This window comes from Salvelinus namaycush, chromosome 35, assembly GCF_016432855.1.
Source record: "Salvelinus namaycush isolate Seneca chromosome 35, SaNama_1.0, whole genome shotgun sequence".
NCBI lineage: Eukaryota > Metazoa > Chordata > Actinopteri > Salmoniformes > Salmonidae > Salvelinus > Salvelinus namaycush.
Window position 1 is genome coordinate 20,095,532 of NC_052341.1, and position 20,634 is coordinate 20,116,165.

The following is a 20,634-nucleotide window of genomic DNA, read 5'->3' on the forward strand; positions in this document are numbered from 1 at the left end:
GTCAATTTCCTCTTATTCATCTTGCAGAAGGATGATAGGATCCCATGGAGAGAAAAACTGACCCATAACCTCAAGTGTTTGTTTTGGTTTCCTGTTTGATAGGAAGTGACTTCTGATGACTCAAGGCTTCTATGTAAAAGTAGTTATTAGTGGACGTCGTTATGGTCCTTCCATAGACTGACTCATCGAACCATCTGAATAATTTGGTCACACTCATTAAGCGTGCATACATGGTGTATTACATATGGTGTTACATGGTGTATTACATATAGTGTTACATGGTGTATTACATATGGTGTTACATGGTGTATTACATATGGTGTTACATGTTGTATTACATATGGTGTTACATGGTGTATTACATATGGTGTTACATGGTGCGTTACATATGGTGTTACATGGTGCATTACATATGGTGTTACATGGTGCATTACATATGGTGTTACATGGTGCATTACATATGGTGTTACATGGTGCATTACATATGTTGTAACATGGTTTATTACATATGGTGTTACATGGTGTATTACATATGGTGTTACATGGTGCATTACATATGGTGTTACATGGTGCATTACATATGGTGTTACATGGTGCATTACATATGGTGTTACATGGTGCATTACATATGGTGTTACATGGTGTATTACATATGGTGTTACATGTTGTATTACATATGGTGTTACATGGTGCATTACATATGGTGTTACATGGTGTATTACATATGGTGTTACATGGTGTATTACATATGGTGTTACATGGTTTATTACATATGGTGTTACATGGTGCATTACATATGGTGTATTACATATGGTGTTACATGGTGCATTACATATGGTGATACATGGTTTATTACATGTGGTGTTACATGGTGCATTATGTATGGTGTTACATGGTGCATTACATATGGTGTTACATGGTGTATTACATATGGTGTTACATGGTGTATTACATATAGTGTTACATGGTGTATTACATATGGTGTTACATGGTGCATTACATATGGTGTTACATGGTGCATTACATATGGTGTTACATGGTGCATTACATATGGTGTTACATGGTGCATTACATATGGTGTTACATAGTGTATTACGTATGGTGTTACATGGTGCATTACATATGGTGTTACATAGTGTATTACGTATGGTGTTACATGGTGCATTACGTATGGTGTTACATGGTGCATTACGTATGGTGTTACATGGTGCATTACATATGGTGTTACATGGTGTATTACATATGGTGTTACATGGTGCATTACATATGGTGTTACATGGTGCATTACATATGGTGTTACATAGTGTATTACGTATGGTGTTACATTGTGCATTACATATGGTATTACATGGTGCATTACATATGGTGTTACATTGCTTATTACATATGGTGTTACATGGTGTATTACGTATGGTGTTACATGGTGTATTACATATGGTGTTACATGGTGTATTACATATGGTGTTACATGGTGTATTACATATGGTGTTACATGGTGCATTACATATGGTGTTACATGGTGTATTACATATGGTGTTACATGCTGCATTACATATGGTGCTACATGGTGCATTACATATAGTGTTACATGGTGCATTACACATGGTGTTACATGGTGTATTACATATGGTGTTACATGGTGTATTACATATGGTGTTACATGGTTTATTACATGTGGTGTTACATGGTGCATTATGTATGGTGTTACATGGTGCATTACATATGGTGTTACATGGTGTATTACATATGGTGTTACATGGTGCATTACATATGGTGTTACATGGTGCATTACATATGGTGTTACATGGTGCATTACATATGGTGTTACATGGTGTATTACATATGGTGTTACATGGTGCATTACATATGGTGTTACATGGTGCATTACATATAGTGTTACATGGTGCATTACACATGGTGTTACATGGTGTATTACATATGGTGTTACATAGTGTATTACGTATGGTGTTACATGGTGCATTACATATGGTGTTACGTGGTGCATGTCACAACCTGGCCTCTGTTATATTGATTTTCTTTATTAGTTTAGTTAGGTCAGGGTGTGACATGGGGGATGTTTGTGTGTTTTGTCTAGTTTAGGGTGTGTGTATTGTTTAAGGGTTTTTTAGTATGTATGGGGTTGTGTTCAGTGTAGGTGTTTAGGAAAGTCTATGGTTGCCTGATTTGGTTCTCAATCAGAGACAGCTGTTTATTGTTGTCTCTGATTGGGAGCCATATTTAAGGCAGCCATAGGCTTTAGGTGTTTGTGGGTAATTGTCTATGTTGAACGTTTGTAGCTTGTGTATGCACTTACGTTTGTAGCTTCACGGTCGTTTGTTGTTTTGTTTTGTAAAAGTGTTCGTTTCGTGTTTCGTCATCTTTAATAAAAGAAGATGTCTTCATATCCCGCTGCGCCTTGGTCCGCTTATTATGACGATCGTGACAGTGCATTACATATGGTGTTACATGGTGCATTACATATGGTGTTACATGGTGTATTACGTATGGTGTTACATGGTGCATTACATATGGTGTTACATGGTGCATTACATATGGTGTTACATGGTGCATTACATGTGGTGTTACATGGTGTGTTACATATGGTGTTACATGGTGTATTACATATTGTGTTACATGGTGTATTATGTATGGTTACATTGCTTATTACATATGGTGTTACATGGTGTATTACGTATGGTTACATTGCTTATTACATATGGTGTTACATGGTGTATTATGTATGGTGTTACATGGTGTATTACATATCGTGTTACATGGTGTATTACGTATGGTTACATTGCTTATTACAACGATGTTCCTCTATAAAAGCTGGTCGATAGAATGCTGAGGGTTTGAGACATCCCACACCCATGCTGTTTCTGTTGTCAACATGATTAGTTGACAACAGATGGGATATGCCTTTTTTTCCAACACGATACTTAGCTAGAAACATAACACACTGGTCTTACACTGGACTAGGGCCTATCCTGCATGCACCAACAGATTGAAGGGCATGAAATCCAATGGTTCCCTCGAGGGAAATTCCAGTGAATGACACAACAGCTTCCGAATTCCTCTTTACAGCAGCAAGGTGTTGGTCCGGTGTTTAGCAACAGTCTGTGGATGATATGGTGTTACTCTGAGGTAAGTACTGTATGTGGGAGTACTTTGGAATCAGTTATGCAAAGTGTTAACGCATTATGAAGGGTGTGGCTTGGTAGTGAAACATGCTCACATGTTGTTTATTATCCTACAGAGAGAGAGAGAGATAGCATGATGGAGAAAGAAAGAGATGGGGGGGAGAGAGAGAGTAGATATCCATCTAACCTTTTCCTTGTTCTGCTTGTTTCCTGTTTGTTACATATTGGTGTGTCCCCTTTTCTAATTCCAGTGTCAACTTCAATCCCCCTACACACACACAGCAGCCATGGGAAGCGTGTCTGGGCATGTTTTCTGCTAGGCACAGTAGGCAGTAAATCAAATCAGTGATGGTATTTATCATGTTTATATCAAGGCTGATGCTGTTGTGCTATCCTGACCAGTCACCAGCGAAGCTGCTGCTGTAGTAGCACCATTAGTAGGAGCCAGTAGTAATTTGGGCGGTGCTTATATTTGTCCATAGAAATTAGTTTTTTTGCATATTCCAACTTCCCCTAAGACACGGACAGGGAGCAATTGGGGTTAAGTGCTTTGCTCAAGGGCACAGCAATAGATTTTTCACCTTGTCTGCCCTGGGATTCGAACCAGTGACCTTTCAGTAGTAGTAGTAGTAAGTCAATATCAGTCTACTGTTTCCTCACCTGTATTATCATCTCACCTGGCTCCATGTGACAATACTGGTTAGGGTCAGTCCCATTTTAATCCTGTCAATTCAGGAGATTGAAAAGGTACACATTTTAAAAATCATTTTTCCTATTCAGATTTTGGGGGGGGGGGATTGATTTGAAATGGAGTCGACCCCATCCCTGCTGGTAAGACTTTATGTTGACATTATCATAACACCATTATGTAGTAGACTTTATATTAGAAGGTTCAAGGAAAGTGTTGCTAGGATATTTCAGTGAATTGGTAACCCGGCCGGGACTTTGCAACTCTCCGCAACTGTCAGTCCAACACCTTAGTCATTACACCCAGAGGTACGAACTTCTTACACTCTTCCCTCTGTGAAGGGAGATTGGCTTTTCCATCAGATGATAGGGATATGACAGCACTGGCATTTACTGGGATTGTTGCTGTAAAACCATTTGTGGTGGTTGCTGTTTGTTTGGGCTTCCCACAGAATGACATGAACAAGATGTGATCTGCCATGTGATCTGAGATGATCCTCCGTGATGATGATCTGGGATGTGATCTGAGATGATCTGGGATCTACTGCTATGTAGGCTGGGGACAACAGCCTACATAGTGGGATGGGCAGAGTAGGTAGATAGATAGATAGATAGATAGATAGATAGATAGATAGATAGATAGATAGATAGATAGATAGATAGATAGATAGATAGATAGATAGATAGATAGATAGATAGATAGATAGATAGATAGATAGATAGATAGATAGATAGATAGATAGATAGATAGATGAGTTTCATTTAGGGAGATTGCTGTAGGTTGGGGATAGGGTTATATTTTGGCTAAGATTTAGATTTTGCAGAGAGAAAATACATGTAAATGTAGGTGTGTAATGGAGGCTAGAATCCCCCATAAAAGTCTCACCAAACTTGAGCGGTTGAATGGAAAATGCTTCACCAAAGTCTAGTCACATCTTTCATTGATGTCAATTAACATGGATGATGTCAGTGGTGTCACAAAGGCCAAAGTTATTCATGGTGACTCCAGACTGAGTGCTCCGTTTCAAAGCAGCCACAATTATGACATTCTTCATTCTCCTCTCTAAATATTCTTTTCAGTGTCATTTTTCTCCCTCTCCACCCTTTTCTCCAATGCAGCATCTGTGCGCAATTACCATTAGATGTTTTTATCCAGTGCGAGCCAACAGAGGAAGCTGTTATGTCTAAGTCACAGCATGTGGATGGTCCATAAGGAGCTCTATTCATCAGAGCAGACTAAAGGCCACACATTGACTGTGACAATGGTCTTCACTTCCACCAGCTAGCTGAGACAAAGGAGTCTTCCATAAAGAGATTGACTCTCTCTCTCTCTCTCTCTCTCTCTCTCTCTCTCTCTCTCTCGGTCTTTGTTATTAATTATGGGACTGTGTCATCTAAAGATCTGTCATCTATCACATTCCCAGCAGACATCAGAAAGCCGTTGGTGCCTTTGACACAATGACAGTGTACAGGCTAAATATCCATAGCACATGGGGCACATTTTTCAGCGAAAAATAAAGTGACATTGGAATGGCCTGGTGAATGTCTGTGTTGGGCTTTTATGAGTTTATTAATAGATGTATTAGTTAGTGATAGATTCATTGAACTCATAAAACTGCAACTGCATGTAATCTGAAATGTGTGTTGGGCCGCCAAGTCTCCTCCAGTCTCACTGCATATTAGTCAAGCACTAGCCGCTGGGTATCAGTATCAAAAACAACATTGTGAACTGGAGGATGGGAGCAGATTTACCGCCGTTATAACTGTCATTTACAGTGTAACGTGAGTGTAGAAGGTAGACCAGGCAGCAGCCGGAGTCCATTTGAACCATGTCATATTACAAATATTACACCATGTCATAAAGTGGTAAAAGGTCTGTGGAGTTGTGTCTCCTTCAGGTGAGTTACAGGTGGATCCTTCCTACTGCATTATAGCGAACCAACGTAATGTAGGATTAGAATTGATTCACACCGTCATTAGTCAGTGGGCTACATGAAGCTTATAGCAGCTTAGCGACAGTGCTCTCAGTGGATGTGTACCCCTATGAAACTGTAGCTAATGCTTCATAATTCCTCTTTGCTAATGGACACTATGGGCCGTTACCTCTGGTGTGTTTCTGATACGCAAACGGCTCTCAGAGTTCCATTCCGGAATGGAATGAAACAGAATTGGAATACCGACTCCCATTCCATTCTGAGCTTGTTCCACACAGTCTTTATGGAATTGGATGACATTTTGTTGTCAGGTGATAGGACTGTTGGCTTGAGACCGTGATATGTGAAGCCACATCACGGTAGTGCACTATATGGAAAAGTGTGCCATGCATTTGAGCCCTTAGTCTGCGGACTGACTGGAGTGGGTAGTGGGTAGTGGGTAGTGGGTAGTGTGGGTAGTGGGTAGTGGGTAGTGGTAGTGGGTAGTGGGTAGTGGGTAGTGGGTAGTGGGTAGTGTGGGTAGTGGGTAGTGGGTATTGTATGTAGTGGGTAGTGGGTAGTGGGTAGTGGGTAGTTGGTAGTGGGTAGTGGGTAGTGTGGGTAGTGGGTAGTGTGGGTAGTGGGTAGTGTGGGTAGTGGGTAGTGTGGGTAGTGGGTAGTGTGGGTAGTGGGTAGTGTGGGTAGTGGTGACAGCGTAATAGTGTTTATTTTCCCAGGCAGTTTGTTCAGTGCCAGTTGGAGAAGAGACCAACCCTCAGACTCCTAACTGTGTCTGTATTCTCTCCTCTCCCCTGAGGGACCGCTTTGTGGTAGGTCTGGCCATTTCCACCCTGCCTCTCACTCTTTCCCTCTCATTCTGGGTCTCTGTCGTCAACTCACTGTTTAAAAATGACAAACTGACAGATGGGAACCAGGCTATGCCTTCTGCTGTGCCTTCTGCCCAGGCTTTTGAAGTAACTTGGTATGATATTGGGAAGAATTGTAACTTTTTATTTCAAGGTTTCCTGGCAGTCAAATATGCTGTGATAATATATTGGAAATGTTGGAACTGCAGTGAGTTTTCACTATAGGATTTTTCCATTCCATTTGGAATATAATATTTTGTTTACATCATTTCCGAGATATCTTCATTAACTTAGAACAGTCATTTATATTTCAAAGGTATGCAAATTGAGTGAATGTTATGTCAATAAGTTTTATTTAGAAGCAGACCTGACATAATTATGTTAGTGCAGGAATAAAGCAGTGCCTTGTGTGGGCTTTTCTTTCTTTAGTGTCATTAGCATCATTATTAACGCCAGACCTTTAACTAACTGAGTTAAGGGGATACTGCAATATTCTGGCAATGACTGGAAGTCTACAGCTACGATAGCGTATGCAATGGAAATGATGTATACGGATAGATAGACCCACTCAGGTCTGTGAGTTATCCAGGGGAAGAGACCCATGGCCAGGGAGTCCGAGGGGTCTGGAGGCAGGGATGATGGGTCCCAGTAGAATTACCACAGCGCTTCTCTCTTTCCTCTCTCTTTTCTTCTTCTTCAATGTGTCATGTGTTTTTCTCCACCCCACCCCCTTTGTATGTCTTCTCCTCCTGTTCATGTTCTCTCCTCTCCTCCTTCCTCTCCTTCTTTTTCACGGCTTGGTAATCTCCTGAGGGACTGAGAGCTTGGCTGATAACCAGCCTCTTACACATGCTTTCAGATTGACATTCAGAGCTCCAGCTGGGCTGGAATCCTCCTGCAATCCTGAATACAAATAGAGTGTTTAATACTGTATATAAATGCCTGGTGTGCACTTTTTTAGGATCGAAGGAAAACCCGCATTCACTGTAAATGGTCTTGAAAGATCTAGTGAACTAGTGAGACCGTTTTGGTTTGTAGAATTCGGGGGTTCAGCATAGCAAGCTTTTACACTTCTGTGATTTTTACATACAGTATTAAACCAGCCCAGGACAATGAATGACTGAAACTGTTGATGTTTGAGGGCTTAATTTATGCGTGTGAATATTCTCTATTGGACTACTGAGAACTCTTATTGTGAAAACAGCTGGTCTTTTGCTACGCCTGCATTTTCATGGCTATGGCTCAATAACAGAGGCCTAGGGGGTGAGTTTCCCGAAAGCCTCGTAGCTGAATCAGGCTGGCAGAGTGGTTTTGGTTCTGTAGCTGTACAGCCATTCCACACCATCACGGTTCACGCCACCAGAAACAGAACTGAGTGGGATGAAATGGGGTGGAACGGCCTGGTCTCTCAGGAGGAATGTGAGGTATTTCCGAGCATGTGCACCACAGAGTGTCGAGCCAACCAGGCGGTGCGCCATGACTATCAAGGGCACCACTACCACAGGACTTCTGGTATGGTTAACTTACCCTGGTCAAATAAAGGTTGAGAATGGTCTGTGCTAGCTTGGTGGTGGTTTGTGCAATAGAGAACTTTGATTCTACCTCTACTTCCCTAGCGATACATAATGCATTATAGACCGGATCTTATCTTGAGGAACGCACACAACAGCCGTTCTCATAAATCTTGTGTTGATGTGCATGGGATTTGTTTTAAATTCAAGTTATGCATATACATTTACGTCAGGATTGGGCTTTATGAAAAAAGAGAGGAAGTCTTTAGTCAAAAGCTTATACTTCCCCCTGTTTCCTGGTTGACCACTGGGTCTGAGGATTGAGGTAAATAGAATGGACCCGTAATACCAGATTAAACTTGGTGACATATGTCAATAGTAGAATGAGTTGGAAAACAAAAAAGATGACTGTATTTTCTCTTTATCAGATCATATTCTGGCTTGGTTTTGCTGCTGGGGATGATGACGGTGTGGGTGGATTATGGAACAGTTAGTCCAAAATGTGGGTAAACCTTAGTGGAGTCAAACTAAAATGTGACTTCTTGTTTGAACTTCTTAAAAAATCCATACATTCTCTTTCCAATATGATAAGGAGATGAACTACAAATACAATCGACTTTCTGTGCCAATGAGTGCACCGTCTTCTTTACTGCAGGTCAGGGATGGGCAACTGGCCGCATGCGGCCCGCGGCAACCCTTTTGTAGGCCCACGGACCAATTAAGTCAGGTTCTCAACTTACTGTTGAGAGTTAGAATAATAGAATACACAAGGTGCAATTTCGAAATGTGATTGTGTATCAGCAGTCACTCAATTAGCGCATGTCAGCTATTTTATTTATTTATTGGTAAGTTAGTCTAGCGGCCAGCTATCTAAACTTGTAGTTAGAATGGTCGAATGACCAAACTGTGCGGTGTCCATTGATCATCAGTTATCATATTAAAAACAACTAACATTTGCCTCCACCCTATGACAAAATGTATAGAATTGCAGGAAATTTGTTAGAAAATTGCAAACTCTTCTCTTCGCCCCATGGCAAAATGTGTAGAATTGCAGCAAACTTGCTTTAAAATGGCAACATTTTCTCTACGCCGCATGGCAAAATGTGCAGAATTGCAGGAGATTAACTTTAAAATGATTTTCGCTGTCACGTGGGGGGCCGCTAAAATGTTTTGCTCGCAAGGTAGTGGTGTTTTCTTTGGGGGGGGGGTATGGTTGTGGGTACGCAGACCCGTTTCTTTGTGGCCCCCACCCCCATCAAAGCAGCCCATCCCTGCTGTAGGTCATACTTTTATTGTGCATTCTGTGGCTGTTTTCTCTGTTATACTCACTGTTGTTAGGTAGATGTGTTTTTTGCAGCTGGTCTGAGCGTGTGTTGTAGTCAAACAAAGCGAGGGTAAGGCACCGGAAGAGGGACACAACACAACAAACACAACACACACACACAACACAGCACCACTCGCAGAAAGGAAGCAACAAAATGAGGTCATCCATCGCTGGAGAACACACACACAAAGAGATATGACTGTAACATCTGGCACAGATCAAAACCCACTACACAGACCTCTGATGATGTCACGGGGGGAGGGGGGGACACATAACTAGGACTTATCTAAGAGCAGATGGCGGGTTCGCTGGGGTTCGATTTTTCCAACACATCAAATATTGATTTCAGCCAAAGATTCATAACACACGAGTCCATTTACATGACACAAGAGAATAAATATCATCACTGTTTGAACTGAGATGATATCAGGCCCATTGCTTTGTCCATGGTGCATAAAGCATAAAATGCAGAGCTCCTCTACAATACTCTGTCAAGCTGAAATGAGAAGAGGTGGTATTGGGCTCTGTAAGGTTACACTGACCTTATCCTGAGTTCTAAATCGAGTGATTGTTTCGCATTTTTTTTTTAAATAAGCTATTTTGAGACACAGGGAAACACAGTCGGTGAAGGAAGTGTCAATTATAATGTCAAAAAATACAGCCTGGCATTTCTGTACTCGAGCAAGGAAGGTTGAAATGAGAGAGGTAGAAAAAGAGAAGAAGAGAAAAGGAAGGAAAGATGAGGAGAGAGAAAGAGAGAGAGCGAAAGAGAGAGAGAGAAAGAGAGAGAGAGAGAGAGAGAGTAGGAGAAAGATTGGTTTGGAAAGTGCAAGGCTATTGAAACAGACACAATGAAGAGTAACTTGAGCTCAGTTCAACCCCAGTACTGTCCGGCGCAAAGCTCTTTCCATGAGCACAGCAAACAGGGTAGGAGAGGACAATGTTTGGACAACTCTTTTATGCAATGTGACATTCTGTTTAATTTCAGCAAGATGTGTCTGGAAGAAATGTCCCTGAATGCAAAACAGGCCTAAGTACTTGATATTGGGAAGCGTAACTGTAAGAGAAGATCCAGCTGTTTCTCCAAATCCATCCATATACTGTAGTTTACAGTATTTTGTAGGCCGTCATTGTAAATGAGAATTTGTTCTTAACTGACTTGCCTAGTTAAATAAAGGTTAAATATTATTCTTTTTTAAGTAGTGAAATCAACACCAATTGCATAACACAAGAGCAAGTCCATTCAAACACATTCATTCAGTTTCATTCAGTGAAAACGCATTTCCATTCCGTTCCTTTTGACTCCTGGTGCAGGGTGACTTCCTGGAGATTCTTTATGTTTATGACATCACCCGTCCAATCCATGTCCTGATCTCCTTCTAGGCTGACAGACAGGAGGAGGCGTATTATCATGTGGTCTACTGCAGGATTAAAGCCTGTCCGTTGGACCTTAATCTGCTTGTCAAACACACACACACACACACACACACACACACACACACACACACACACACACACACACACACACACACACACACACACACACACACACACACACACACACACACACACACACACACACACACACACACACACACACACACACACACACACAGATGGAAAGAACTGACCGGGTGAAAGAGGGATAGAGGGATCATGGAATAGTAAACTACGTGTGTTGAATGCTGTTTTGTGTCAAAAGGGGATGAGAGAAAAAGGGAGTGCTATTGTTCTTATTATTTTACCTCTCATACTGCTAACTTCTGACTTAGGCCTTAACCGCAGTTTGTGTGCGTACGTGCAACTGTGTGTGCGTGCGTGTGTGCGTGTGCGTGTGCGTGTGTATGTGTGGCCATAGGATATGGTCATATTGTTCTGGTGAGATGCTATTTGTAGGAGTGTGTTTACTCTCTCTGGCTCTGAAAGACTCTGAAGGAGTACACAGGGTTCTAGAACCAACCACAGAATGACCTTCAGAACACAGCCAGCCAGAACCAGCCACAGAATGACCTTCAGAACACAGCCAGCTGAGGGATAACTGCTGCTTTTTTTCTGAATTCTTACCGTAAACTCCATTCCCTTGGGTTTGGAAACACACCCACTCTGACTGCCTGGCTGGCTAGTGTGTCGCTGCTGGTATTGAATAGCACACATCTTGTTGGACTTGGCTTCAGTGAGTCTCAAGCCTCAAGAATCAATGATGATATAATAGACGATTGTTCTGTTAATGATTTCATGGCAAGACCAACGACTGTAATTTCCCTTCTGAGAAATATTTCAAAAGGAACCTCAAAACCATCCACATCTGATATCTCCTTAAATGGTGGTTGTCTGTTCAGTCTTACAGATGCTGCATTCAGATGTCCTTTTCATGATCATCTCATGTTTAACTCTTATTTAACATTGGCTGGCTCTAGGACTTCTTTTCCAGATCATAGTTAGATCCCACATTGTCACCACACAGACATAGGACAGCCTCAATGCCTTACGGCCTCCTGTTGATCAGCCAAGACCACCCTGCTGAATGGATGAAGGATTATGTGGATACAAGTTTGCTTACATCAAAGATCATATCTTCGCTCTTGACACATGGCAAACAATCTATTAGTCAACTGCTTCAGTGAGGAAGCCCTGCTTGTCTGGAGACAGTGTGGGTTTAGGTTTGACTCAGTGGGTGTGCTACTGTATGTGTACAGTATACCAATCACGACTCTCTGTGGTTCTTCTATCCACAGGATTACTTAGTAGTGTATGTTTGTATGTGTGGAGTGGAGCCCCTAAGTATACTTGGATTGAGTCAGGCTATTCCTTTGATGCAGTGGTTCCGGTGCTGACGGTGGTGTGTGTGTGTGTGTGTGTGTGTGTGTGTGTGTGTGTGTGTGTGTGTGTGTGTGTGTGTGTGTGTGTGTGTGTGTGTGTGTGTGTGTGCGTGCGTGCGTGTGTATGTGAACATCCTCAGGGGTGGCTGAGTTCAAAGACATAGTGTAAATACTCGGGGCTCCTGAGTGGCACAGCGGTCTAAGTCACTGCATCTCAGTGCTAGAGGTGTCACTACAGACCCTGGTTTGATTCCAGGCTGTATCACAACCGGCCATGATTGGGAGTCCCATAGGGTGGCGTACAGCGTCGTCCGGGTTAGGGTTGGGTCGGGGTAGGCCGTCATGGTAAATAATAATTTGTTCTTAACTGACTTGCCTTATTTTAAAAATAAAAATAAATACAGTACAACATTGAGTGGGGTTGGATGAGGAGAAGTTTTTGAGGCAATCATCGCCCCCTTGTGGGAGAATATACTAGTACAAAGTCTTAAAAGACACACAGTCCATGGAAATCATAGGTCTGCTTTGATATAAGCATTTCGCTACACCCGCAATAACATCAGCTAAATATGTGTATGCGACCAATAAAATTTGATTTGATTTTGATGCAGTGGTACAGCGACAGCATACCCGACACAAATATATATGACTACGAAGAATGGAAGAGAGACAGTGAATATACATAGAGAGAGCCCCGATAGAGCAGACTAAATCTGAGGCTGTGTCCAGATGGGCAGACAGACAGTGGACACAGGGCAGGCTGTGTCCAGATGGGCAGACAGACAGTGGACACAGGGCAGGCTGTGTCCAGATGGGCAGACAGACAGTGGACACAGGGCAGGCTGTGTCCAGATGGGCAGACAGACAGTGGACACAGGGCAGGCTGTGTCCAGTTTGGAGGGCACGTTGTCTGTTTGTGTTAGACTGGCTGGCAGCATCACCAGCATTAGGATCAGCCAACTTCCCAATAATTAAAGGTACTCAATAAAGCTGCTTCATGCGCTCTGCTCTGAGTCAGATCACTGGGTTTATCTGTAATACGGCTGCAATGTGTGTGTGTGTTCTGAACTTCTGTCTCACATCTCTCCTCTCCCTGTGTCTCCAGCTGGCAGGTGTAGAGCGGTAGGGGGCGGTAGAGAGCATGGCTGAGCCAGGCCAGCCCCAGGAGAGCAGCAGTCTGCAGAGGAAGAAACCTCCATGGCTCAGAGTGGACATCCCCCCACAGACGTCCCTGGATGAGCCCTCAACATTCATACAGGTATGATGACACATCTTTCTCTCTCTCTCTCTCTCTCTCTCTCTCTCTCTCTCGCTCTCTCGCTCGCTCGCTCACACACTCACACACACACACGTTTGTTTTACTATACTTGTGGGGACCAAACAATTGATTCCCATTCAAAATCCTATTTTTCCTAACCCCTATTTTACCCTAAACCTAACCCTTAACCAAACCCTAACCGTAACCCCAAAACCCTAAAACTAAACCTAACCCTAACTCCTAACCCTAACCCCTAACTCCTAACCCTAACCCCTAACCCTAACTCCTAACCCTAACCCCTAACTTTAACCCCTAACTCTAACCCCTAACCCTAACTCCTAACCCTAACCCTTGACCCTAATTGTAAGCCTAAACCTAAGCCTAAAAAACCCTTTTTCCTTGTGGGGACCAGCAAAATGCTTTCCTTGTTTCACTATCCTCAGGCCCACACAAGGAAAGTATAACCAAACCACACACACGCACACACACACACGCACACACACACACACACGCACACGCACACGCACACACACACACACGCACATACACACACACATATACACACACATACACACACACACACACACACACACACACACACACACACACACACACACACACACACACACACACACACACACACACACACACACACACACACACCCCTTACATTCCAGATACAATGCAACTGGATAGACACAACACACACACTTATACAGGTAGAGCACACACCCCACACACATTCATACATACATGTACAGTTGCTGTAATCTGGTCTACACACAGGTTCAATACAGATTCAATACAAGCGTACAATAGAGACCAGCTACAGTTAATCCACTCAGCTATTGAGGTGCAATGTCTTCTTGTTGTCTGGTGTGTGTCGCAGCCGGTGAAGAGGCAGGGGTTCCTGCGCAGTGTGAGCATGCCTGGCGAGAACATACAATCAGGCATCGCAACCTTTGACACCAGCAACCATCTCCAACCCCCCTTGCAGCGCCAGCCCTCCATCACACAGACCATCAAGAGGTGAGACCACACACACGTACACGTGTATCACACACCACACCTTCCACTCTCCTTGCTTCTGCATTACCTGAATATCTTTTCTAAATAACACTAACTTTTACGAACTGACTCTTACTCTTTTCCAGCTGATCTAAACTTATACTCTTTTCATTTCCCTTTTTACTCCTCTCCTTTATTTCCCACTCTCTCTCCTTTCTCTTGGTGTCTCTTCCTTCTCCTTCCCCATCTGCCTACCTGCCTCCCCGGCTTTCCTCGGTCTGGTGTGTGTGTGTGTGTAGTGAGAAGAGGGTGCATTTCAAGCGGGTCAACACGGTCCCTCCTAAGGGCCAGAGGGGCCCCCGACGGGTGTCTGTGCTCCGCAGGCGCTCCTGTGTCCCCAAACTGGTCACCCGCCGCCGCTCGTCCATCCCCAAACAAATCATCAAGTAAGAGTGAGAGAGGGGGGGAGGGGATGAGGAGGAATATGAAGAGAGAGAAGGATGAAAGAAGGAACAAGGGAAGAGAGAGAAGGAAAAGATTAAGATAATGTGTCAATACAATAATGTAAGAATCCTCAATACGACAATGTAAGAATCCTCAATACGACAATGTAAGAATCCTCAATACGACAATGTAAGAATCCTCAATACGACAATGTAAGAATCCTCAATACGACAATGTAAGAATCCTCAATACGACAATGTAAGAATCCCCTGAAGAAATAACGCAAACTTCCAGCAATTCGCTCACCAAATCATGTGTCAGAACAACACACAGGGACCACATCTGCTGTGTGTTACGTTTTCATGTTTTTGACTATGTTCCATGACGCATAGAGGATACATTCACACGTTCCACCCACCACCCCTTATACACACACACACTCACACACACACACACACACACACACACAATGACTCATAAAGAGTAGCTACCTGGCCTCCCACATCAAGGCCGCTGTGAATCCATCGGAGCTCCATGTAGCTGGTTTGTGTGTTCAGCTCATTGTGTGACAGTGGACCAACACCAAAGACAGCTACCTCTTCAAAGGCCTGCCTGAACCTTCGCATGCGAAAGGTGGAACCACGGTGTGTGTGTGGTCCAGTTGGCTCCAGTAGGACTCTATCAATAGCATGACAGTAGCACAGTGAGGGGGCACTTGTACTGGCAGGCTAAGGCCTGTGAGAGGGACAGGAATGTCAGCAATGCTAACTTTCTATTGACAGCTATTGTCACACCTATGGAGTTATATTCATAGACATGATGATACAGTATGTGACTGACTGAGTTTGAACCCCCCCGTGTTAGCAGTGTGTTACAAGACTGTGTTAGCCTGCTGAGCGAAAGGCATTAGTTAACCTTTTTCACGCCTCACCCTAAGGTAGTTTCCTCATGATCATGCAAGGGGTTCATGACTTTGCAGTGTCAATTTTGTGTGCATTCTTTCTCTCTCTCCACCCCCCCCCCTCTCTCTCTCTCTCTCTCTCTCTCTCTCTCTCTCTCTCTCTCTCTCTTGTTGAGACAGGTCCCACACACTCCCTCCACCGCCTGATATGTACAACCTACCTTGTTTTTTCTCTCCTTGTAATCTCTCTCTTCCTGGGAAGTGCTGGTATGTTAGTGGGAGCGTTGCCCAATTTACACAAACTCCCCAAACAGGGGGGGGGGGGGGGGGGGGGGCAGAGAAAAAGGGAGAGAGGAGGGGTTAATAGAAAGAGAGGGCTGAGAGAGAGAGAGAGAGAGAGAGAGAGAGAGAGGCATGTAGAACTAAGTGTGTTAGGGAGGTGGGAACAGAGATTCACAGAGAGCAGATATGTAGATCCGTTGTCCATTCCCACTGAGGATCAGGCAGCTAGAGAGAGAGGATTCATGGAGATACAGGCGGAAAGATTTCACAGCCTCAAGTTCAGAGAGACAATCTTCTGTTGAATTAAAAGGAATCCTGGAGAGAGAAGACAGATACTGGAGAGAGAAGACCGTTTTGAGGAAAACTGGATACTCAACACTTCCAAGCACAGTAGACGGATCACAGATCATAGCCTGGAGGTTATGGAACTGAAGACAGCAAATCCCTGTAATAGATACAGACTAGAATATCACACTGCGTCAAGTTTGTCTCAAGTTCAGAGAGCAAATCTTCTGTTGAATTAAAAGTCTGTTGGATTCTATTTCCAAGCACAGTAGACGGATCACAGTGCTGCAGGAGAAAGACAATTATTTCGGAGTCACACTGGAGGTCAGCCAGCTTCTAGACGACACGTTCTCCTAGTGTGATCATCTGGTCTGAGGATCATCAACTTTGCCATGCCGTTTGATTGACCCCCTCTCTGGGAAGAACATACTACTGAATGGAAGTACATTTCACATCAGCACCCAGTGGATGTATAGCAGCTCTCAGCCTCAACTGACCTTCAATTATTCTCACCAGCTGTGAACCAGAGGGTGACGTGGGGTCAGATGTTGGACAGGGGTTAAGGGGGAGACCAGGACATTATGTGGTTGTGGCTCCAGGCTGCTGTAGCTCTGTGTGAGCCAGAGGCATGACCCTACCTGTTTCCTGGGACTGGGATGGACTGGACAGGTAAGAGGACTTTGGGGGGGGGGGGGGGGGGGGGGCAACATGGGAATGCCTGGACAGGAGGACTAGAGGGAAGAATGGGGAGAGGTGCGTTAGTGTGTTGGAAAGGAATACAGAGGGGAGACAGGAGGGGGGCAGGGGGAGACAGGGATGTGCTGGACAGGTGAGACAGTGTGGGACTGGGTAGAGGAACATGTGGGAAACAGGAGGGAGGGAAGGAGTCGGGGAACAGGAAAGAAGAGAGGGAGCGAGAGGGGAGATTAGAGGAGAGGATTTCCAGCTGTGCAGGGATCCCTGACAGTATTTTACAAAGGAACCGTTGATCTTTAGATTTTTCATCGTTGATGGATGCTTGTTTCTACAATGTTAGTTGCTCCAATGTGACCCAAATGTAATAGAACAAGGGAAATAGAACATGCACGGATCAGTGTGACATAAATAAGGATGTTCAACCCTCACTAAATGTCTCCCCAAGCTACACATGACCTTTGTCTGTATGTCCCTGGTAGTGGAATAATACCAGGAGCTTCTGGCTCTACTGGCAATAGCTGTTGATTGTTATGATCTCTGCCGGTCTCAGAATGATTGGAGAAAGTGGTAGCATTGGCTATCCTTATAGGGCACTACTTTCTCTTGGCATCTTTGTCTTTCTTTGAGTGGCAGATTTATTGCTTTGTGTGTGACTAGTCAGCTAAGCTTCCCAATCAGAGGTAGATAATGATTGTGAATGAAATAGTACACTGTGTGCACCAACCAACCCTACCTTTAGGATATCAAAAAGCCTATTGATGTAGGGTGATGTAGTTTCAATCGTTGTCGCTTGGCAGACTGGTGTACTCATGAACCAGTTGTTGTTGTGTTATTTAGTTTGGGTGTGACTGTGACACGCACACACATCCACACACAATCACGCACATTCAAATGCAGACACGCAAGCGTGCACACCAGGGTTTCCGTTAGCCGGTAATAGCCAGCTTTTGGCCTATAAAAAATAGAAAAGCCGTTAAGTAAAATTGCCGCCGGCCAATTGTCAGGGGGAAGAAGAAAAAATCCCATTGCGAAATAATTCCTTTTAGCCTATTCATTTATGGAATTACCAGTTGATGTAAATACATTTGACTGGTCTATTGGTAGATTTGCATAATTTTGTGGAATTAAATTTGCGCATGTGTAGGCTACAGTATATTCGTTATGTATCTTATTTTCACTACATGACAAAAAGTATGTGGACACCTGAACATCTCATTCCAAAACCATGGGCATTAATATGGAGTTGGTCCCCACTATACTGCTATAACAGCCTCCTCTCTTCTAGGAAGGCTTTCTACTAGATGTTGGTACATTGCTGCAGGGACTTGCTTCCATTGAGCCATAAGCATTAGTGAGGTCGGGTACTGGTGTTTGGCGATAAGGCCTGGCTCACAGTTGGCGTTCCGATTCATCCCAAAGGTGTTTGATGGGGTTGAGGTCAGGGCTCTGTACAGGCCAGTCAAGTTCTTCCATGCCGATCTCGACAAACCATTTCCTTATGGACCTCGCTTTGTGCACGGGGGCATTGTCATGCTGAAACAAAAGGGCCTTCCCCAAGCTGTTGCCACAAAGTTGGAAGCACAGAATTGTTTAGAATGTATGCTGTATCATTAAGATTTCCCTTCACTGGAACTAAGGGGTCTAGCCCGAACCATGAAAAACAGTCCCAGACCATTATTCGTCGTACACCAAACTTTACAGTTGACTATGCATTCGGGCAGGTAGCGTTCTCCTGGCATCCGCCAAACCCAGATTCCTCCGTCGGATTGCCAGATGGTGAAGCGTGATTCATCACTCCAGAAAATGCGTTTCCACTGCTCCAGAGACCATTGGCAGCAAGCTTTACACCACTCCAGACGACACTTGGCATTGCCGCATCAGTGGAGACTGCTGAGGGGAGGACGGCTCATAATAATGTCCGTAACGGAGCAAATGGAGTGGCATCACACATGGAAACATGGAAACCATGTGTTTGATGTAATTGATACCATTCCACCTATTCCGCTCCAGCCATTACCACGAGCCTGTCCTCCCCAATTAAGGTGCCACCAACCTCCTGTGTTGTGCATGGTGATCTCAGGCTTGTGTGCGGCTGCTCGGCCATGGATGCCCATTTTATGAAGCTCCCGACGAACAGTTCTTGTGCTGACGTTGCTTCCAGAGGCAGTTTGGAACTTGGTAGTGAGTGCTCGAGGACAGGCGATTTTTACGTGCTACGTGCTTCAGAACTCGGCGGTCCCGTTCTGTGAGCTTGTGTGGCCTACCACTTCGTGGTTGAGGCGTTGTTGCTCCTAGATGTATCCACTACACAATAACAGCACTTACAGTTGACCATGGAAGCTCTAGCTTTGACGGTGCCATGTTGAAAGTCACTGAGCTCTTCACTAAGGCCAGTCTACTGCCAATGTTTGTCTATGAAGATTGCATGGCTGTGTGCTCGATTTTATACACCTGTCAGCAACGGGTGTGGCTGAAATAGCCTAATCCACTCATTTGAAGGGGTGTCCACATATTTTTGTATATCTAGTGTATCACACCATACAGCATACAGTTACAGAGCATTTGAACAGGAAATCTGTCAGACAGTGCAAAAGTTGCTGCTGCAGGACCTCAAACGGCAACTGAAGGTAGGCTTCATCAGCGCGTCACACACCAATGAGCTGGAGGCAGTAGGCTATGCATTTTGAAAACGTAATTATTTGAAACCTGAATGTTTTAATATGTATTATGAGGCATGTCTTACCTCGCTTCAAAGTAGCCTATTATATCTCCTCTCTTTCTAAATTTCTAACAGATATTTTCATCTCTGTCACATGAAACCACTTGCATGTGCAGTGCCCTTTTGACAACCGTGTTCATTATGGAATGAACATTCACGCGTAGTGTAACGGCTGTCTAATTCCTCCTCCTCGGATGAGGAGAAGGAGTAAGGGTCGGACCAAAACGCAGAGTTGTTAGTGCTCATATTGATTTAATCAAAACGAAACTGAACACTTACAAATACAAAAAAACAACAAACGTGACAAAACCGAAAACAGTCCCGTGTGGCACGAACACTGGCAACGAGATACAAACACCCACAAACACACACGTGAACCCCGGCTGCCTTAGTATGATTCTCAATCAGGGACAACGATTGACAGCTGCCTCTGATTGAGAATCATACCAGGCCGAACACAACATCCCAACATAGAAAATCACACATAGACAAACCCACCCAACTCACGCCCTGACCAACTAAATAAATACAAGACAAAAGAAAACAGGTCAGGAACGTGACATAACCCCCCCCTTAAGGTGCGAACTCCGGGCGCACCAGCATAAACTCTAGGGGAGGGTCTGGGTGGGCGTCTGTCCACGGTGGCGGCTCTGGCGCTGGTCGTGGTCCCCACCCCACCATAGTCAATCCCCTCTTCCGTAGCCTCCTCCAAATTAACCCCACTAGATTAAGGGGCAGCACCGGACTAAGGGGCAGCACCGGACTGAGGGGCAACACCGGA

At 44.1% G+C, this 20,634-nt stretch overlaps 1 protein-coding gene across 1 annotated transcript in view; it reads left to right on the forward strand.

Annotated features, from left to right (window-relative positions):
* The first annotated feature begins 13,401 nt into the window (after positions 1-13,401).
* The window catches only part of rhbdf1b (rhomboid 5 homolog 1b (Drosophila)), a 29,660-nt gene continuing 22,427 nt past the window's right edge, over positions 13,402-20,634 (forward strand). The window contains exons 1-2 of the mRNA XM_038975356.1: positions 13,402-13,518; positions 14,408-14,547. Of these exons, the coding sequence (XP_038831284.1) occupies positions 13,402-13,518; positions 14,408-14,547 (257 nt within the window). The remainder of the gene's footprint in view (positions 13,519-14,407; positions 14,548-20,634) is intronic.